Here is a 23,093-nt window from a genome sequence, read left to right as displayed (position 1 = left end):
CATCCAGTGTGAGATCTGTAGAGCATTGAAAAGGACCAGGCCAAGGAGGATAGTATGGGATTGGACTGACTGGACTCAGAATAATAGTGCTCGCCTCTATCTATTTTTGTGCCCTCCCGAAAAACATACATTGAGGTTCGAAGTGAACCTGAGACAAATTCTGAACCACACAAAGTTTGGGATATATGGGGAAAGGGGTTCAAATTCCTTACTCTTGACTCCATTCGGGTCACTCAGAATCAGAGCCAGCAGAAGGTTTGGTTAACTGTAAGGAAAGTTCTCCGTCTTCTGATTTAATTATGTGGTGCTTTTATGTATTCATGTGCTCCAATTTTAATCTAGTCACGGGCAGGGAACAGTATTTGTTTGAATGAGTTCTCTATTCAGTGGTGAGAAACATAGCCGAGGTTCTTGCTGCATAGTTGTGATCAGCAAGAGGGATGGGAAAGTGTTGCAAGTGTTCAATAGTGAAAGGTTTTACGCGGGTCAAAGGTAATATGGAAGGGAGTCAATTATCATACAGGCAGCAGCAAAGCTTATACAGGACTGCGGATGAATACTACTATCACCCATTTGTCTGCGATCCTTCTGCCCATATACAAATTTTATTTAACTGACAAAGTGTCCGTCCTATCACTGAGCATAAAAGGGTACTCATAACAGCCATGTATATCCCACCTACCCGCTTAGGTATAGTAACAAGCAGAGGGTCAAACTGAAATGGAAAAACATACATGCATCACAAACTAGAAGTAACAAAAGGCTGAGAATTGCAGCAAGACAGAGAAAAAGACAAAGAAGATGAGAGTGAGAGTGAAGTAAGGATTAGTGATTGCTGCTGCAAAGTCCATTATAAAGGTCTATGACAAGCACACTGTGGCAACCTGCATTTATAGAGCACCTTAACTATAGTAAATCGTCCCAAGGCGCTTCGCAGGAGGGTTATCAAACAAAATTTGACACCGAGCCTCCTAAGGAGATATTAGGACAGGTGACCAAAAGCTTGGTCAAAGAGGTAGATTTTAAGGAACGTCTTAAAGGAGAGAAAGGTGGAGAGGCGGTGAGGTTTAAGGAGGGAGTTCCAAAGCTTAGGGCCTAGGCAGCTGAAGGTTTAGTGGTGGAGTGATAAAATCGGGGATGCATAAGAATTCAGAATTGGAGGGGCGCCAAGACCTCGGAGTGTTCATAGATTCATAGAATCATACTATTCGGCTCGTCGTGCCCGTGCCGGTTGTAGGAGGTTACAGAGATAGGGAGGGATGAGGCCATGGAGGGATTTGAAAACAAGGATGAGAATTTTTTAATTGAGGTGTTGCCGAACAAGCAGCCAATGTAGTTTCATGTATTGAAAGCAGATTGGAGGTGGAAGAAGCATCTCAGATGGGGTTTATTTAGCATTTTGGAGCCAACTGTACAGGAAGATAATGCATGAAAGGATGGGACAATCCTGAAATGTGTAAGGATGCTTCTGTCCCCCATACAGGATATGAATGTGTTGGTATGACAGTTCTGGGATATTGGGACACTCAAATCCTGATCATTTATGCTTCCTGCTTCCTGGCCATGTTATCTCAACTTTAGAAAAAAACTTTCTTCATTATGGTAGCTTAGGGTAAACAAAAGGAAACATCCTTTACACGCAATGATTGATGTTGAATTATTTCATTAATAGATCACAGTTCGATGTGTTCGCACACATTCTGTACCACTGGCAATCATGTCCCTTGGGCTGGGTTGACAGGCAGCACCTTCTGTGGGCTATCAGCACCACGTAGCATGTGTTAAACAACCTGCTCAAACACTAGCCACTTACAAAAGTGGTATAACAGTGCAGAATCATGATTAGCAGTGTTTTTAAGATGTTAGCGATTAGGTTGGACAAATGTATAGGGTGGGGGGATCACTTAGGTGTATGTGCTACATAAATATACTGTCTAAAGCTGCACTTTCTATGGAATAAACAAGCAATAAAACATACTGAATAAAGTACTGACCACTGTTGAGGGCTACTGCGCCAACAGCATCACTTAGAAGTGATCAACAGTGTCATAAACCTTAGTCACTTTCTGTAACTTGAGGTCAAATACTTCAACACGAGTCTGTAAATTACAAGTAACATTAGCTTTAGTGCTCCCTTGGATTAATACATGAGTATTAATGGCTTTATATTATCTCATGGGCTGATTTATGGAACAGCACACAACAGGCCAGGCTATACTTATGACCAAAGTGTCTTTGCAATATCAGAGGCAGGCACTGAGATGATAAAACACTAAATCGCTCTGAGTATTAAGAAAGGTATTGGGTGAAAAATTCGGCTGCTTAGCACCACCCGTTAGCACCCGAGAGTGGCGCTAATGGGCTGCTAAGCTCTTATTGACTGAGCGCTGTGCTGACAGCGCCTCCTGCGACCTTCAGTGGAGGTCAACTGGCGTCGCTGAGAGTTAGCGCTACGCACTCTAGCACCACCCACTTGGTGACATCAATGAGTATGTAACGCCTCCTTAGCACCGCGGTCGCGAAATTGACTGCTTTCGCCTGCTGTAGTGCCTGCCGCTAATTCGGACCGGGAAAGCAGGCATTACGAAGAAGCTGCTGGGCCGATATTTATGTGGGTGAGCAGTTGGGTGGTCAAATTGAAATTTATTTGTACTAATGTTTCTCTCTTAAGTGTTCAACACTGTTGCTAATCTCCCTTGCATTTTCTTTAACTTTTCAGGTGGTCCAGCTGACCTCCCCTTTAGGCGCTGGGATACCGGTTTCCTAGCACCAGAACTTCAGCGCCGTTCCCACGATAGCGCCCCAAGAATCAGGGCTAGCACCCTAAGAGGGATGTGGAACGCTTCCCTTAGCGCTACTCCCCTCTTGGGACACTAAAAACCAATATCGCGGTTGGAGGCGGTAAACATTGCCCGGCGCTAAAGATAATGACCAGGCGGTATCACCGCCTCGAACAGGGCTATAATGAATTTTTAGCCCAGTCAGTTTAAAACTAGTACCCCACATGGAAAAATTACAACAATTTGAAGTTTGTTGTTTAAAAAAAATGCAAAAATACTTTATTTTTATATTTCCATAAACTTGGTATTCTATTTCTTCTAACGTAAAAGACTCGAAGGTTCAATCTGAAAATCATTGATTCGTAATTAATTTTGAAATGACAAATAAAATACAAGTAATGGAACTGAAGAAGATAAAAAGAACATTTTAATTAGTTTTTTTTTTGGACAGGCACTTGCAAAAGACAAGTTAATAGAAAAATTAAGTTCACATTCATGGAAATATCTGTGCTATCATTGGAGTAGCTATGAGAAATCCTTTATAGGTGCCTGACCTTAAAAACTTCAGAAAGGCCTCAACAATGCAAATCCTGGCAATGATATCTGCAAGTTTACAGTGCTAAATGATGACGTTAGTACCTGAACAATAGTTTTCTCCATTTGCGTGTGACTCAGATTTGGAATGGTGCACTTTATGAAATCTACAATGCTCTCGAAGCTGTCACACTGCAGAATTAAGGTCTCATGACTGCTCAGCAGGCTGAGGGCCACCTTGAATATCACGTCAGTCCCTTGAAGAAACATTATATCTGTTTTTTTGGAAAAGGAAAGAGAATACAGACCCACAGTCTTCATGTTAGTCAGAACATTTCATGTGAACAAACACTTCCAAGTCAAAATTCTTATCTATTCATCGGTAAGTGAAAAGTTGTTTTAATAAAAAATCAGTACTAGGTTGTTTGGTCTTTGAAATACTCTGTACTTCAATACTGTGTAATGTTGTTGTGACTTCTTAGGACCCTAGACAGGCCAGCTCCCCCAAGGAGGTCCCATAGGAGCCATTTACTAAAACAGCCTACCTGTCAAAGAATGCATGTTGCACAGCTGTGATGAGGTTCTAACAGTATTATTCATCAACACTCTCGAGCACTACAAACCAGAATACTGCGGTGCTCAGGGGCTGTCCTTAAGAATTCTCTGACACTACCCCACAGAGTGGTTGGCTTGTAGGCCTGTGCTCATAATTCCCCACATGGCGAGTTCTGGCTTTGTAATCTGCTACCTTGGGCAGTTGCCAAGAGGAGGTAGGACACATTCCCACGGTTCCCAAAATGCATTGGGGTCTCTTGAGTTTATCATAAATACATGCACAGTTCATTGGCAGTACACATACTCCAGCACTCTTTGTATACAGCGAAACCCACCATATAGCTACAGCTAAACAGCACACGTTAGCCACTCTCAGTCGCAGGAGTTACCGCTTCTGTCACCATGGTTACTGCTATCCCGTTCTGATTTCCTTCCTCAAGTCAGAGGCACCTCTTCTATGGCACAGGTGCAAATGAGCAATGAAGCACCGACTAAAAATTGTAATTAAGTGTACATCTTGGCTCTAAGCATTGCGTTTATTCCTCAAGAGTAGTATCAAATTAAATCAGATATCGAAAATAAAGTGCTTTCGATTTTTTTTTATCTCCTCCCTTTGTTGAGGTGAGAGAGATAAGTGTCAGGAAATGGGAACAGCTTCCTTCTTAGGCTCCCACTATAAGATTCGGTGCTGCAAGGTCATGTATAGCAGAGGCTGAGGCTGAGAGAAAACACCCAGCAATTGTGTTGAAATGGCCTCGCCCCTCCCTATCTCTGTAATCTCCTCCAGCCCCACAACCTCCCAAGATGTCTGCGCTCCTCTAATTCTGCCCTCTTGAGCATCCCTGATTATAATCACTCAACCATTGGTGGCCGTGCCTTCAGTTGCCTGGGCCCCAAGCTCTGGAACTCCTTGCCTAAATCTCTCCACCTCTCTACCTCTCTTTCCTCCTTTAAGACGCTCCTTAAAATCTAACTCCGTGAACTGCCTTAATTTCTTCTTTTATGGCTCGGTGTCAAATTTATCTGTTTTGTCTTGTAACACTATTGTGAAGCACCTTGGGATGTTTTATTACATTAAAGGTGCTATATCAATACAAGTTATTATTATTATAAATCACCCATTTTACTTTCAATTGAGACTATTCCAATTGCAAAAGATGCCTTAATACTTCCAATATATTTAAATGACCCAACTTCCATGTATCTCTAGATGTTATTAGCTATTTTGCAAAATGTGTAGTTGGGGGAAAAGTTGGAAGTGAAGGGCAGGTATATATTTTAATACATGCCATATATTTTAATGATTTCTCATATTGCTAGGTTCAATTTTAACTGGATGACTCACTAGAATTTGAACAGTGACTGTACGTGCTATGCAAAACCCTGGTTAGACTACACCTGGAGTACCGTGAGCAGTTCTGGGCATCACACCTGAGGAAAGATATATTGGCCTTTGAGGGAGTGCAGCACAGATTTACCAGAATGATACCTGGACTCCAAGGGTTAAATTACGAGGAGAGATTACACAAACTATGTTTGTATTCCCTGGAATTTAGAAGATTAAGCAGTGGTCTGATTGAAGTATTCAAGATATTAAAGGGAACTGATAGGGTACATAGAGAAACACTACTCCCGCTGATTGGGGAGTCTAGAACTAGGGGGCATAGTCTAAATATTAGAGTCAGATCTTTCAGGAGTGGTTAAGAAACCCTTGTACATGCAAAGGGTGGTAGAAGTTTGGAACTCACTTCCGCAAACGGCAATTGGTGCTAGGTTAATTATTAATTTTTAATCTGAAATTGATATTTTGTTAACCAAAGGTATTAAGGGAATGGGCCAAAGGCAGTATATGGAGTTAGGTTGCAGATCAGCCATGATCTCATTGAATTGTGGAACAGGCTAGAGGAGCTGAATGGCCTCATTCTGTTCCTACGTCACCTTACTGCTCAATACCAATGTGGGTGAGGGGGTCACTTTAATTCCTCTCTGACCTACTGATGTTAAAATATATTTATTTTCTTGTAGTATTTACATTGTTAATAATTAATCTAAAATACTCCTATGTTGATTTGTTAAAATGCATTGAATTTGCAGCTATGAGGTAGCCCAAAGATTAGGCACAGGCATGATGGGCTGAATGGCCTCCTTCTATGCTGCATCATTCTATGATTGTGGTGATCAAAGTAAAGTATTCCAGTCCATGCTGCTGGATAACTGATTTAAATAAGAGATCAATAAATAATTCCAACAATCCGTACATTCATCTTATTGTATTGAAAACCAATAGATAGGCTAATAGCATTTGGAAAGAACAACTCTCTTTGAAAAGGTCATTGAACAAAATAATAAACATGTCACAGGTAAGACGATCAGTGCTGTAATTGGCTATCACATCATGGCAAATTGACTGGTGGAAGCATGTAAGCAGCTCCTAATCATCTATCCTGGAGTGGTTTAAAGTATGGGAAAACTGTAGAATGGAAAAGGGGCGAAGTTTCACCATTTGTATGTTTAACCATTTTTCATCGTGGTATCTCTCGGCTGTGTTGTACTCAGGGTTCAGATACACATTCTGCGCAGTTGCAAGTGGGATAGTTATAAACTGAGTTGATGAAACTTTCCACAGGATATGACTGTTCCTATGCTACAGGAGACCAAGGAATGGGAAGGAGGAAGGACTACGTTTTCTATGCGATTCAGCTCGGTGGGGTAGGGCAACAATGCCGAGGTTTTGCTTGATGAACTTTAGGAACGAAGGCATTTATACAGAATTTTCCCTCAGGAGATTAAGCAGGTGAAGTGGAGTCCATGCTAAGAGAGATGGGGCCCGAAACTGGGGGCCTTACCGCCCACTGCCACAAAGTTTTTCCGCCCGCTCTCCGCTCGGTCACAGATTCCTCTTGGTCTGCTGCCGGGGGGGAGAGGAGTACCACCGGGAACCGCCCGCTGACGGCCACTGGCGGCCAAGTCACGTACGTGACCTCCTGCCTACCGAGCTGCCATATTGGTGCAGGCGGGAGTCGGCAGCAGCAGGGGGAAGGACTGCTGCGTGGAGGCAGGTCCAACCCCGACGGTAAGTAAGAAGACCTGCAAAAAAAGGTTAGTGAACATGTTTTAATTTTTTTTTTCCAGCGTTTTACCTGTACGGGGTCCCCTGAAGGTGTTGTGGTGGTTTTTGTTTTGTGAAAATTTTCATTTTTCAGTGTTCCTCCCTCCCTGGGCCTGACTCAATCCTCGGCGGCACTTTGGCGATGATCCGCATTTGCCGCCGAGATTGAGAGCTCCCGCCCGCTGCCGCCCAGAATGACAGCATAAGCCGTTATTTTGCCACCGGTTGGTACTGCCATCTCTTTGAGGGATCTTCCTTGCAAAGTACTGCCCGGTCTCTCAGCGGCCAGCGATGGTCCTTTGGGCGACACTTGGCTTTGACCAAGTTCGGGCCCATGGTCTCTGGAAGAATGAGCTCGATGGGCCAAAATAGTCTTTTCTTGATCCAAGCCAGCTTGTGTTCAAGGAAAACATCACCCAAACTCCCAGTTGGCAGAAAATGCTTGTTCTATGTCAGCTGTGAAATTCTGAACATGACGACCATCACTTACCAAAGACCCTGGCGACGAATCCCAAGGGGAACTGGGAGGCGAAGAAGGTGAGGAACCACGGGGCTGCGTAGAGGCTAGGGCTGACCTCATTGTCCTCCAGGTGGTTGTACAGATCCCGGTGGTAGTCGTGCAGAAGTCTTGACAGCTGGTACATCTGAATCTGCCCAAAGGACAAAGTGTTTTCAGTATGTTTTCAGCAGGCAGCACATACATCTTCCTGCTATTCTGTGCTGAGTGGATTCACGAGCTCACCGATCTAAGCACACACCCACACACACACACACATAATGTCAACTAAAATACCTCCTGGCTGGTATCTGTGTAAGCTTACCCTATATTTATATATGACATGTAATTTTCAAATATAGACTTTTAGAATATTACCGGTAAACCGCCAAAGAGATGAGAACAGCTGAAATCTTTACACTAACATGAACCAGTGGATTAAAAATCGCACTGATCACTCTCTAAAATGTATTCCATACATTTTCACTGTTGCGTCCGCTTGCAGGTTATGTTTTTGTTATGGGTACAAGATTGCGGCTCTCCCAAAGGCTGAGAGAGTTAGCGGATTTCAACTTGGCCTCAGTGCTCCCTGGGTCAGCGAACGGAAAACCAACGGAGATTCCCATGGCGAAACACTATCCAGGGATCTTTGCTGGAAGTGCACAAGAGCAGTATTGGGCTTGGTTCTGGCCTCATTCCCCCCACCCCCCCAACCCAGGAGAATAGCCTTCCGACACTCAAAGATCAGGGCTGGATTTTCGGTCTTCTGCCGCCCCTGTTCGCGCCCCGGAGGGGGCGGCAATGGCGGTGGTAAGCATGGTGGGAGGCCAGCTCCCAGCGCCCTACCAGGACATTTGGTGCCGGTTTCGAAGGGGTCGTGGAGCAGTACCGCACGGAAGTGGCGAGCCAGTGCGCAACGCGCCTGGGTGCGACACCGGCTCGATTTTTGGCGGGTGTCCAACCCTTAGCGCTCCGTAGAGCGCCCTACTTGGGACCGCCCGTGACAGCTGGCGTTCCAAGCTGTAGCGGCTGCAGTGAGGTAACTAATGTCGATCTGAGGTAAGTGTGATTGGGTTTTTTTTTGCGATTTATGTTGTGGTGACGTAATGTTTTTGGTGGGTTTTTTTCAGGTTTCCCCCCCCCACCTCCCCCTCTGGGCCTCTCTTAGCTTGCTCCGAGGCTGGCTGTTTAGCTCGGGATTTTCACTTGCTCAGCCGGCCTAATGCCCTGAATGAGGTGTGCAACGCCTCCGTTTCCAAATTCCGGGCCCGGCTGCTGAATGTTGTGGCGGCAGACGCAACCCATTTGCTGGTGCAAAATTTACCACTCCGCCCAGGACAACGCCACAACAGAGGCGTGACTGAATTTGTCCCCCCAAGGCTCCAAACAGGAAGATCGGCCAGTCTGGTGGAGTACTGGAGATGAACCTGTGCCAATGGCAACTGTACGCCAGGAACATGTAAACAACTTCAGGAGGGAGGGGATCAAATTGGCGAGGAGAGGAAACAAACGGTAACCGGATGTGATGAGTGAAAACCCATGGTGCAGGATATGATATATATGGATTTAGGGTTAGGATCATTATGCTAGTGAATCAATTTCTTTTGTTAAAAAAAGTTATTTAAAATGCCTTTGAATTTAAAAGTTTTTTTTTCAGGAAACAGAACATCTAATATAGGTCATAAGTTTAAATGGTTGTAAAGTGTAGAAGAGAAAATAAAGTAACTCAGGGATTGGTGCTTCGAGAGTGTCAAGTTTCAGTTTGGAAAGCCTGAAGATTGTGGGAAGAACGGGAGGCTGAGAGGGCCAGGGACTTCCACAATATCGACGTGCTGAGAGTGAATGATGAGCCTTGATTTCAGCATGGTGATGATGTACAGAGGAGGAAAGAGCCTGTAAAACAGTGCACGTGAGGTTTAGGAGGAGCAAAGTTCAGGGGACTATCGTAATATTAATATAATGGAGTATTAATATAATAGAGACCGTCAAGAGATTAGAATCATAGTTAGGATCATTCACTGTAATGCTTGCCTTACTACACCTAGGACATTTTATTGTTAAAAATGACGAAATAAATGCAAACCCCTTGAACCTTCCACACACGCGCACACACACAAACATGCGTTCACTGTGAAATTTCATAGTACCACATAGAAATATCGAAACATAGAAAATAGGTGCAGGAATAGGCCATTTGGCCCTTCGAGCCTGCACCGCCATTCAATATGATCATGGCTGATCATTCACCTCAGTACCCCTTTCCTGCTTTCTCTCCATACCCCTTGATCCCTTTAGCCGTAAGGGCCACATCTAACTCTCTTTTGAATATATCTAAAGAACTGGCCTCAACAACTTTCTGTGGTAGAGAATTCCACAGGTTCACAATTCTCTGAGTGAAGAAGTTTCTCCTCATCTCGGTCCTAAATGGCTTACCCCTTATCCTTAGACTGTGACCCCTGGCAGAAGTCCTTTCTCAGGACACTGATCCTTTCAATCGTACATCATGACAGACCGGAGGACTTTTGCAATGAATGCTATTGTACTCCCCCTTATCTGGTCCCGAGTTCTATTAATTGTTACCATCTTTATGGGTTTAATCACGTGTACAGTGAAAGACTATGCGAAGAGTGCATGTGGCAGAATTCACAGCATTGTAATGACTCATAAGTCATGCACGGACAAATGTTGTTTTGTCAAATTCACATATATTCCCTCTGATGTTAAAACGGCCACCCGTGTGGTGGCTGGTGTGCAACGGTCACCACACGTTAAAAAAATCCACGCACAGGCATCTTCCACCCACGGAGTTCAGGACTGGAATATCGGGTCCTCTGTTGAAACATCGACGAACTCATTCCTTTTGGTGTGGAAGCAAGTCATCCTCATTCGAGGGACCACCTATGATGATGAAAATGGCCAAAAAGAGAGGGCGGGCCCACTGGGCATAATCTGTGCGGCCCTGTCCTCTTGTTTTTATCCCCCTTCAATACATTCTATCTGTGGCATTGAACATAAATGAGATATGAGACAGAGGTCGGACAAACACAGGGCAGATAAACTCTCGTCTTCAGATTAATACCCAAGGTTATGGTTAGGGTTGGTGCTTTCAAATTAGAAAAAAAAATAGTCATTTCTTTGAGGGTTTTCCAGCTGGTTAGATATTTGAAGAGAAATCCAACCATACATCATAATTTAAAATGTAAACCTTCCCTTGGCCACAATAAAAATTGTTCTAAAGCAGGAGGTGACTGTGAAGTCCTGAGGGTGTTCTGCCAGGCCCCTTGAACCTTCCATTCTTTGTTTTTAAACAAATGATTTATGATAGGTCAGAACAAATTAACACCTCTGGTATAATGTTTCTAATCTTACCATATGGATTAAAAGAAAAATCATTATTCTGATGCCTGAAAGTCAATTTTTTCATTCAAAATCAGAAAAGTTTGAATATAAAAGGATCCGTTGAGTTCTTTTGAATTAAATGGGTATAAATGGAACACCTCCTACATTAAAATTTGCCTGAATTTTTACCCTTTTTTTTAGTGCCTGCCGTCTTTGAAATCTCGTCTTAAGTCAGACTCCGAACACCGAAGAAACCATTATGCTCTATTACAATTGGCATTAACTATTGCAGCTTTAAACAGAATTATTCTCAATCCAAAGGATCCCACAGTGCAGCTGAAATTATTCAAAAGTACAGTGCTGAATTTATTTTTTGCCCAGTACAAGTACAATAAATAGTGAAGACACAAAATTTTATAATTCTACAACATAAAGTACTGCACACCCCACCTATATTGTTCAAGTAAAAACATTGAGCCACATATACACCTATAGTTTGAAGTTGCCATTAATGTCCCCACCAAGAAAGATCTGCCATTTTGGGTGTCTTCTCACATCCTAAGTCACTTTGGTGATGTGGCTTCCGGAGGCTACCTAAACACACTCCAGTGTGGTTCCATTCATTTCTGTAGGATTTCAGACTTAATGCACAACGGCGGTTAATAAATAGAAGAGGAAAGAAGCAAATGGTGGTAAAAAGAATCAGTTGTAGGGACAACCAGTGTTAGCACATCAGCATACAAGGGGAAGCTAGATAAGCATGAGGGAGAAAGGAATAGAAGGATTTGCGGGTAGGGTCAGATGAAGAGAGTGGAAAAAGACTTGTGTGGAGCGTGAACACCAACACCGACCAATTGGGCCGAAAGCCCTGTGTCTTTGCTGTAAACTTTTTGGTCACGATTTCGCCTACCGAGGTTAGTCTAGGGCAACCGGGGTCAGTATTGGTCCAAGCCCGCTGCCTGCTCCATCCCATGCTGTTGAAGTGATTTTATGATGATTGGTTGTTAAGCCCACCCAGCAAGGTTCCCAGCCAATTAAAAGGAAGTGGGTCTAATTACATCATTTGATGACGTGTCATTAGCCGGTTTCCTTAAAGGGACCATGTCCAAATTTACTTTTGACAGTCATGCTGTCTGTGTTTTACAGCATTGAGGTGTTGCAAACACTGCCGAGCGCTGCACAAAAGTGCATGGCTGCACCCAGGCTCTCCCATGACTCCCACCATATGCTTATGGAGGGAGTCACAGCATGCAGGGAGGTTCTCTTCCCTTCCAATGGGCGGAAGAGACTTCCCCATGAGACCATAGCAGCCTGGTTGCACACTGCACAGGAGGGCACAAGCAGGGATGTGGTCAGGAGGACCTGGCTGCAGTGGCACAAACCTTTCAATGATCTCAGTAGATCACAAAATATTACTGCAAAGCCACACTCAACCTCATCCTGCGTGCCACTCATTACATCCCCATCACTCTGCCCTCCCTACTCTATTCCTGCACATCCTTTCTCACATCAGCGTACCTTGCACCTCCACCCATTCCTCTCTTTCTATCTACATTATCACATCCCCATCTCACTAGCCATTCCTCACACTCATTCTCATCCTAATTCAAACATACCAACTAACAACACACACGGGTAGCAACTTTGATGTTTTATCCAAAGTTTCTGTTCATGTGCTGTCAAATATTGAAATCTTTATTTTCAATACTTTGCCTTCTTGAATAGATGTGTATGCACCTTTGGAAGTGGTTTAGTGAGTTGTACAGAATGGTGAGACATAAGGGTACCCCCCACAATGGTGATGAATGTGAAAGGAATGGCTTGGGCACTGTAGGGATGCTTTATGGTGCTGGTGCCAACCTTGTGCATCATGTGGCAGCCACGGTGTACAGCATCAAGTGAAGTAAATCTGTCCATAGTGAGGCCATCTCTGGCCTCCCGGGCAGCAATGTGGTTGGGTGCTGATGCCCTGTGTCCTGTGCAGCACCAGTTGATTGCGGAGAAGGTTGGTGGAGTTGTTGGTGCTGCTGGTGTGCCCGGTGCTGCTGGTGTTGGGGATGATCGTAGTGGGATTCTGAAGACAAAGGTGAGATTTTTTCAAGACACCGATGCTGATGGAATAGATGGCAGGTGAGGTTCAGATGACAGAAGCACCCTGTCAATGGTGAGAGAGGCTGTTCCAAGGAGGTGACACTGGATGGAGAGTTTGCTCCAAACACCTGTCAGCCGTATAAAGCTCAATATCTCTTCCAAATGCAGTAAGCATCAGCTTCTAACCTTGGAATGTGAACACCTATGAAATAGGAGCTTTTATAGACCATTTTCAGCTGTCAAAGTTAAAAAATCATTCAATGATGACACAACACTCAACTTCCTTACCTGATGTGATCCCTGAGCAGCGGGGAAGCCATTGGCGAACTCTTAAAATCTAAAGGTGAGCTGAAAATAGTTTTTAAGTGTCTACTAACAAGCTCAGAATAATCTAAATTGCCTCCCCAGCCGCTTGGTGTCGGGTCTGATCAGCGCTGACAGACCTGACGCCTATGAGACTAGCGTGGAGGTGGGTTGACAGTGGGGTCCCGACCCGATGTCAATCATGTCAATCACAGCTGACCCGCCTCCGATCCCATTCTCTCGGCGCCGGTAAAATTCTGGCCTATACCATTACAGCATGCATCTTACCTTTGTACTATCCTATCCTTTGCTGGAATGGTTCAGCATATGAGCAGAAACCCACAATGACAGGTTTCTGTGGGAGGTGAAATACTTTGCTTAGCAAGTGACATGTAATAGACTGGAGCTGTACCTGAGTATTGGAGGGAAACCCAATGTTATATTGATATCCAAAAAAGGGAGTGAAATAAGGGCCAAGAAATTATCGACCTGTTAAGTTTAACATTCACAGTGGGCAAGATGCTCGACAGCATTATGCAGAATGTTCATCTATTTGGTGCGGCAGAATTATAATGTTTACTAACATTAGTAAAGCAAACGTTTGTGTACCGAAAATTGCCAAATTGTGGAGAAGTGGCTTTAGTCATGGAGCATTGCAGAGGGTGATCATAGGCAGCCCCACGAAATCGAGGAAGATTTGCTTCCACTCTAAAAGTGAGTTCTTAGGTAACTGAACAGTCCAATATGGGAATTACAGTCTCTGTCACAGGTGATTGAAGGAAAGGGTGAGAGGGAAATCTGGTTTGCCGCACGCTCCTTCTGCTGCCTGCACTTGGTTTCTGCATGCTCTCGGTGATGAGACTCGAGGTGCTCAGCGCCCTCCCGGATGCACTTCCTCCACTTAGAAAACTTGTCTTCCAGTCTCATTCAGTTTTTCACTTCACCTGAACTTTAATTTTAATAAACAGTTCCCTACCTCTGAGCCTCTCAGCAACGCCCCACCCTCCCCCACAACCAACAGTAAAGGAAGGTTTCAGCTGATTGTACAGAAGCAAATGCTCAACTTACCAGCATGTTTCAAATCAGAGCGTCAATTAAAGTGCTTGTAAATGAGCACTGGTAAAGCACATACATTCAACATGTTTTATGTGAGTTTTAAGCCAGAAATTTATGGGAAAAATAATGGCAGCAGAATTAAGGGAAAGACAGCCACACAGGGGTAAAAGGGCAGAAAGCAAAGGGTTTTGGTGAGTGGTGTTCCACAAGAGTTTACATGCAGGCTGCTGGCATTTACTATATATGACCAGGCCTTAGGAATTGAAGGAACGGTATCAAAATTTGCTGATTACACTAAATCAGATAGGGGAGATGGAGGGAATAACAAATTCTGACAAGGCCTGTGAAAGACTGCAGGTGGACATTGATAAGCTACTAGGATAGGCAGTTAGGTGGCAGATTCAGCCCACTGTAGAGAAATGTGAAGCATTTTTTTGACGTAAAAATATACTTTAAATGGTAAGAATGAAAATGAAGTCGAGGAGCTTGGTGTGTAAATACGGAGGTTATTAAAGGTGACAGCATGAATAGATAAGGCAATACAAATGGCATCCATAGAATACAGAGGCAAGGAGATAAATTGAAGGTGCACAAGACCTTAAGTCGCAGTTGCAGTATTGTGTACAGTTTTGGGCATCCCATTATAGAAAGGATATAAGTGTAGATTCACTGTTATGTTAACAAGGATGAGTGGCCTCAGTTACGAAGAAAGCTTTGAAAGGTTTGTTGTTTTTCCACTGAAATGGAAAAGGTTACGAAATGACCAGATAGAGGTCCTCAATATTTAATTTTTTATTCGTTCACAAGATGTTGGCATCGCCGGCAAGGTCAACATTTATTGCCCATCCCTAATTGCCCTCGAAAAGATGGAGGTGAATCGCATTCTTGACTACAACTGGATAGCTTGCTGGGACATTCAGAGAGCAGTTAAGAGTCAACCACATTGCTGTGGGTCTGGAGTCACATGTAGGCCAGGCCGGGTAAGCTCAGCAGATTTCCTTCCCGAAAGGACATTAGTGAACCAGATGGATTTTGTTATGACGATCCAGTAGTTTCATGGTTACCATTACTAACACTAGCTTTTTAGTTCAGAATTATTCAATTGAATTTAAATTCCTCAGCTGCCATGGTGGGATTTGAACTCCTGTCTCTGGATCCTTAGTCCAGGCCTCAGGGTTATAGTAAGGTAAATGGTGATAGACTGTTTACATTGGTTGGTGAGATGGTAATAATTGGGCAGAAAGTTAAGATATGATCAGGTTAGAAAAAATTTCACGTGAACCTTCTTCACATAAAATGTGGTTAGAATATGGAATTTACTGCCGCACACCATTGTTGATGGAGAGGCAGTATGCTTAAAACGGCAGTAGATTGTTGCTTGAAGAATATTGAAGGGTATGAGGTGCTCCAAGTGGCAACAACACCAGTGCAGATTTGATGGGCCAAATGAGCAGTTTCTGCGCTGTAATAGATCACGTTTTTCCCCTATGTTCCTTATCGACTTTCCTAAACTTTTCCCGAATGCTCACTGCACTGGAAATGTAGCAAGTTATGGAAGCATTGAAAGCAACGATTTGCTAAACAGTAATTGAGTTTTACAGTCATTCATTAACCCAGAAAAACCGCTTTGATTAGAAACACACATTAAGAGCTGCTGGTTTGGAGATGCTCAGTCACATTGATGTGGGGAATTTATAATGATCTCAACTGGTGCTATACCTTCTTGCTCGTTCACTATCATTCCCTTCCAGATTACCACCTTTCCTTATTGTCCATCCTATATCGCTACACAGGCCATATTTAAATTAGAATAGAGGAGTTCCTGCAGTGCCCTTGCTACACGTGAGATAATTAGGGGTGGAAATTCACTCACGCCTCAGTTGGGGCGGTGTCGCGGGCGGAGCGGTAAATTTTGCACCGGTAAATGGTTTGCGTCTGCCGCTGCAAAATTCATCAGCTGGGCCCGGAGATTGGAGCGGGGCGCTAAGGGAGGCGTTACACATCTGTTTTAGGGCGCTAGGCCGACTGAGCAATGGAAAATCCCGAGCTAAACAGCCGGCCTTGGAGCGCCATAACAGAGACCTGGGCGGGATGGGGGGGGGGGGAAACAAAACCTGAAAAAAAGACCAAAAACATGCCCAATACATAGCTCACACCACCACAACATAAATCGCAAAAAAAGTTTAAAAAAAGAATCAAACTTATGACCTCACTGCGGCCGCTACAGCTCGGACGTGTGTGGTTTCATAGGCATTCCCAGCAGGGGGCGCTACGGGGGGGGGCAAACAAAAATCGAGTTGGTGTCGCAACCAGGGACGTTGCACACCGGCTCGCCTCTCCTGGGCGGTAATGCTCCGCGCCCCTTTGATACCGGCACCGAAAGTCCCAGTGGGACGCTGGGCGCAAGTGCGTTCCGCCTCCATATTCCCCCTCTGGGGCGTTAAGAGGGGCGGTAATGACTGAATTTCCACACCAAGTCTTTCAGTGATAAGATTCAAGTGAACGTTCTCATTTGGTGGGGTTACTTTTCCTGCCATTAAATATGGGAGCAAGTCAATGGCGAAAAGATCACTAGACGGCTGTGAATTTACATGCATTTAATTTGCTATATTATTTTATCGAATCGTAGAACACGGAAAGAGGCCCCTCCGCCCATCTTGCCTGTGCCGGCTCTTTGAAAGAGCTATCCAATTAGTCCCACATCCGTACAAATAGGGTTACATCGCGAGGATAGGTTGCATCGACTAGGTTTGTATTCTCTTGAGAATAGGAGATTAAGGGGTGAGCTAACTGACGTGTTTAAGATGATTAAAGGAGTTGATAGTGCAGAGAAACTTTTTGCTCTGTTGAGCGAGTCCAGAACAAGAGGGCATAACTTTGAAATTAGAGCTAGGCTGTTCAGGGGCGATGTCAGGAAGGATTTCTTCACACAAAGGGCAGTGGAAATGTGGAACTCTCTCTCCCCCATTAAGGAGCAACTGAAAATGTCAAATATTTTTGTTAGGCCAGGGTATGAAGGGTTACGGAACCAAGGCGCATCGATGGGAGTTAAGGTGCAGAACAGCCGTGATCTAAACGAATGGCGGAACAGGCTCGAGGGGCTGAATGGCCTACTCCTGTTCCGATGTTCCTAAATAGTACACTAAGCACCATGGACGGACTCAGGGCCTCAGAGCACTCGCAAGTGTAACCATCAAGGGGGCAAAGTCGGGCTGGTCCAGTAGAGCCAAACGGGCTTGTGGCAAGTTGGCTGTCCGCTTTACGTCACGCCCGGCCACTGAAGTCGCTTTGCGGCACTGACTCAGACCAATCACATCCTTTACCTGCCTGACGTGCAGCAGAGGGGCGTTCTAAAGTGCGACTGTAAACTTGGCAAACTGTGCCGACAGGACTCCTCCAAGCAGATCTGAAATATATATTTTTTAATAAATCCATCGGGTAACACAGACAGGAAACCGGCTGGCTGTAAAATCTGCTTCTGCAGGGTTTCTCTTTAGCCCTTATCCAGCAATCATTTCAGGAGAATGATGGAAGAGCTGAGCAAAAGCTGGGAGCAATAACCAGAGGTAGAAAGATCACCAAACAGCTGTGAAATTATTTACGTGCGTGCAATTTATCAAACGGAATAGGTCCCACAACGTAAAAGACTGTCGCACCCAGAGGGTCCCAGGTTAATCCCACGCTGGCTCTGAAGCAGGACGCTACATCTCTAGGCCAGTTAATCTTATTGAACAGTACTTCACAAACTCTGCCTGCTTATTAACCTTCTTGCTTTATCTAATGGAGAATGGCTTTTAAAAATAATAGCATACCATCCGTGGCGTTGCTCACAGTGAGACCAGCCACCATTTTTTAACCTCTCCGGGCTGGGCAGCAGGCAGGCTCAGGCCGATTTTAATCACTGGACCTCATTTTCAGGCCGACTTCCCGACCAAAACTGCTGGGACGTCAGCAGGAAACTGCTGCCCAGCCGTTAAAATCGGGCCGGTAGAGGGAAGTTACCGGGGACCGGAGGTAACAGTCTCCAGTACGAAGGTAAGTGGATAATCAGCGGGGATTATTTCTAAGCAAGAGCAGGTGTGTCATTTTTGAATGTCTAATCCAGCCGTTTTTAAGTATGTTTTATGTTAACGAGCAATAAATTGATGTGTGATTTTTTTTTAAAGTATGCCTGTCACTCTCTTGACACAAGGCTCAAATAAATTGCCTGTACTTCAATCATTCACTTTATGCCGTTACCTTAATGGCTCAATTGGTCACCTGCTCCTGGAATTAACTTTCGGAAATAAATATCTATATTGCAAAAAGTTTGAAAGTAAATATGTTATTTTAAACCAGGAGCCTTTACTTTTTAAAATTTGTCTGCCTTATTTACAATGAAAATGTGTTCAACTTCAGCGAGATTTCATAGAGGTGTTCAGAATTATGAGTGGTTTTGATGAGGTAGATAGGGAAAAACTGTTTCCACTGGCAGGAAGGTTGGTAACCAGAAGACTCATCTTTACGATAATTGGCAAAATAGAGGGAAGTGAGGAGAAATATTTTTATGCAGTGAGTTGCAATGATCTGGAATGCACTGCTTGAAAGGGTGGTGCCAGCAGATTCAAGAGTAATGCTCAAAAGACAATTGGATATATAGTTAAAAAGGAAAGATTTGTAGGGCTATGGAGAAGTGCAGGGGAGTGGGACTAATTGGACTTTCAAAGAGCCAACACAGACACGAAGGGCCGAATGGCCTCCTTCTGTGTTGTATCATTCTAAGTCAGTATGAACGTCTTCGTGACTCCAGAAGGCCACGGCTGAATATGCAACAGAATTACTGTGTTTCAGCCTGAGTTTGAGTGGTGCCAGTACGTTTTATACCTCTTTATACCAATTATTTTGCTTCGGTCTTCACAGTGGAAGACACAAAAACCATGCCAAAAATTGCTGGACACGGGAATGTGGGAAGGGAGGACCTTGAGGCAATCACTATCACTAGGGGGGTAGTGCTGAACAGACTAATGGATCTCAAGGTAGACAAGTCCCCTGTCCTGATGAAATGCATCCCAGGGTATTAAAAGAGATGGTGGAAATTATAGCAGATGCATTCGTTATAATCTACCAAAATTCTCTGGACTCTGGGGAGGTACCATCGGATTGGAAAGCAGCTAATGTAACGCCTCTGTTTAAAAAAGGGGGCAGATAAAAGGCAGGTAACTATAGGCCGGTTAGTTTAACATCTGTAGTGGGGAAAATGCGTGAAGCTATCATTAAGGAAGAAATAGCGGGACATCTAGATAGGAATAGTGCAATCAAGCAGACGCAGCATGGATTCATAAAGGGGAAATCATGTTTAACTAATTTACTGGAATTCTTTGAGGATATAACGAGCATGGTGGATAGAAGTGTACCGATGGATGTGGTGTATTTAGATTTCCAAAAGGCATTCGATAAGGTGCCACACAAAAGGTTACTGCAGAAGATAAAGGTACGCGGAGTCAGAGGAAATGTATTAGCATGGATAGAGAATTGGCTGGCGAACAGAAAGCAGAGAGTCGGGATAAATGGGTCCTTTTCCGGTTGGAAATCGGTGGTTAGTGGTGTGCCACAGGGATCGGTGCTGGGACCACAACTGTTTACAATATACATAGATGACCTGGAAGAGGGGACAGAGTGTAGTGCAATAAAATTTGCAGATGACACAAAGATTAGTGGGAAAGCGGGTTGTGTAAAGGACACAGAGAGGCTGCAAAGAGATTTAGATAGGTTAAGCGAATGGACTAAGGTTCGTCAGATGGAATACAATGTCGGAAAATGTGAGGTCATCCACCTTGTAAAAAAACACAGTAAAAGGGAATATTATTTGAATGGGGAGAAATTACAACATGCTGCGGTGCAGAGGGACCTGGGGGTCCTTGTGCATGAATCCCAAAAAGTTAGTTTGCAGGTGCAGCAGGTAATCAGGAAGGCGAATGGAATGTTGGCCTTCATTGCGAGAGGGATGGAGTACAAAAGCAGGGAGGTCCTGCTGCAACTGTACAGGGTATTGGTGAGGCCGCACCTGGAGTACTGCGTGCAGTTTTGGTCACCTTACTTAAGGAAGGATATACTAGCTTTGGAGGGGGTACAGAGACGATTCACTAGGCTGATTCCGGAGATGAGGGGGTTACCTTATGATGATAGATTGAGTAGACTGGGTCTTTACTCGTTGGAGTTCAGAAGAATGAGGGGTGATCTTTTCGAAACATTTAAAATAATGAAAGGGATAGACAAGATAGAAGCAGAGAGGTTGTTTCCACTGGTCGGGGAGACTAGAACTAGGGGGCACAGCCTCAAAATACGGGGGAGCCAATTTAAAACCGAGTTTAGAAGGTTTTTCTTCTCCCAGAGGGTTGTGAATCTGTGGAATTCTCTGCCCAAGGAAGCAGTTGAGGCTAGCTCATTGAATGTATTCAAGTCACAGATAGATAGATTTTTAACCAATGAGGGAATTAAGGGTTACGGGGAGTGGGCGGGTAAGTGGAGCTGAGTCCACGGCCATATCAGCCATGATCTTGTTGAATGGCGGAGCAGGCTCAAGGGGCTAGATGGCCAACTCCTGTTCCTAATTCTTATGTTCTTATGGTCAGACCCCTCTTAGCTTATAGAAAGAGACAGCAGGAATCTCTTTCCACAGATCTCAGAAGGGTTTGAGCTGAGAGATAAAGATGCTGGCACTTGTCAGTTTTAGGTTGAAGAGACTTTGAGCTGAACAGCTTCACTTGCAGAATTAATTGAACACAGTCTCAGGTTAAGATTTATTAAGCAATGCATGAGACACCATTTATTTGATTTTTAAAGACTCTCTCTCCACTCCCCATGCCCCTCCCCGACTAATATCTCAGGCTGAACGAGACTATTCGCAACCTCAGCATCCTGTTCAACCCCAAGCAGTGTTTTTGACCTCATATCCCAACCACGACAAAGACTACCTACTTCCACCTCTGCAACATCCCGACCCCAGCCCATCCGCCACTGAAGTTCTCATTTCTGCTTCTGTCATCTCTCGACTCAATTACTCCAATGTTCTCCTGACCGGTCTCCCATCCTCAACCCTCCGAACTTGTCCAAAACTCTGCTGTCGGTACCCTATCCCACACAATTCATGCTTGCTAAGCACATTTGTCCTACATTGGCTCCCAGTCTTCTAATGAATCAGATTTAAAATAATTCTCCTCCTTTTGAAATCCCTCCATAGTTTTACCCCTCTCTATCTCTGTAACCTGCTCCAAGTCCTGCACCCCCGAAACACTCTGTTGCTCTGATTCCATTCCCCTGTGCATTCACCCTTTGCTCTACCATTGACAGCCATGCCATCAGTTGTCTTGGTCCCATACTCTGGAACACCCTGTCAAAACTCCTCCACCTCCCTTTCCTCCCTTCAGTCACTCCTTAAATCCCATCTCTTTGACCAAGCATTTGGTCCCCATTCCCTCCAGATTTCTCAGCCTTTGGCCTGGCCTCCATTTGCCTCACGCTTCAATGAAGCACTTTAGGATAATTTTTTTAAATGTTAAAGGCACTCTCTAAATTAAAATTCTAGTTGTCATAGTATTAAAGGGAAGCTTTTTAACTGAGAAAAACAGTACAGCGAGAAATTCAATGTTCATCTCATGTCCCATGTGGGCAAGGGATAATACAGGCATCGGGAATTTTGTTGCGGGGGGGGGGGGGGGTGAGGATGGGGGGGGGAGTTCTCCTGAACGACTGCCGCCACTGTGGTGGAAGATCGTCAGAAATCCTGTTTGCGTCGTTTACCCAGGGTCTGTGCCCGTCGGCCATTGTAACCCACGAGACGCCACCTCGAGAGGAGATTCCCAGCGAGGATGTTCAACATATGATCCAATAAACTCACCAATACGACCTCAGCAACAGGTGGTTTTATAAACCCCTCAACATTCCTTGGGAGAGGAGAAAACTATTTTATAAAAGCACAGCGGGCTCGAAATTGCCCTCCGCCCGAAACCAGGCGCACTTACCGTTTTCGAAGTGTTCTGGCCGCCCCAATACATGGGTGCCGCCAGGCCACAGAGAGTGTACCCACAGCAAAAAAAGGGTCAGGGGCACCGACCGCCACTCCCGCAGGGAAACACCCTGAGGGGCGATTTCGGGAAGGGGCCCCCGTGCACGCCACAGCAGGAGAACGGGCGGAGTGGTCCCTTACACCGCTCCGAACCTGAGGAAGGGCAATTTTCAAAATGGCGGCCCCTCGGCGGAGACTCGTCGGCCATTCCGCACTGACCCACTGACCACTTTCAGGCGGCCAGAGGCCTTACAGAAAGGGGCAATTTTGACCCCAAATGAGTTGTCATGATCTGGAATACACGGCCTGAAAGGGAGGTGCAAGCAGTTTCAATAATACCTTTCAAAGGGGAACTGGATATATATTTGAAAAGGAAATATCTGCAGGTTTGTGGGGAAAGAGCAGGGTGAGTGGAACTAATTGGAAAGCTCTTTCAGGGAGCCGACACAGACCTGATGGGCCGAATGGTCTACCTCTCTGCCTGTGATTTCTGGTGTGAAAATCTGATATCTGGATTGTCTTCAATGACTTTCAAATATATATATTGATTGCTGTTGTCTTGTAAACGACAGTGTAATAAAAGGCCATGTTACGATAGGATTAGTCGCGTGATATAGCACTGGCAATACGAGACACATGGTTCAACTGGGGTGTCTGAGGTTCAGGAAATCGCTATTAAGTTCCATCTTCCTAAAACATAAAGTACTGCTGTGCATATATACTACTTAAACACCCGCATCAAAGTAACACAGGTCCCTTGTATGCTCGGCAGCTGAGCAACAAAAC

General features: G+C 44.6%; 1 protein-coding gene across 4 annotated transcripts in view; it reads right to left on the bottom strand.

The window, feature by feature from the left end:
• tbc1d4 (TBC1 domain family, member 4) overlaps window positions 1–23,093 on the bottom strand; it is a 336,885-nt gene that overhangs the window by 4,145 nt on the left and 309,647 nt on the right. For all 4 annotated transcript variants that reach the window (XM_070891722.1, XM_070891723.1, XM_070891724.1 and 1 more), the window contains 2 exons: window positions 7,469–7,628; window positions 3,420–3,589 (listed from right to left, as the gene is read on the bottom strand). In XM_070891722.1, the coding sequence (XP_070747823.1) occupies window positions 3,420–3,589; window positions 7,469–7,628 (330 nt within the window). The remainder of the gene's footprint in view (window positions 1–3,419; window positions 3,590–7,468; window positions 7,629–23,093) is intronic.

The sequence above is a fragment of the Pristiophorus japonicus genome, chromosome 10 (genome assembly GCF_044704955.1).
Source record: "Pristiophorus japonicus isolate sPriJap1 chromosome 10, sPriJap1.hap1, whole genome shotgun sequence".
Classification (NCBI taxonomy): Eukaryota; Metazoa; Chordata; class Chondrichthyes; family Pristiophoridae; genus Pristiophorus; species Pristiophorus japonicus.
This window is presented reverse-complemented; position numbering and strand designations above follow the sequence as displayed.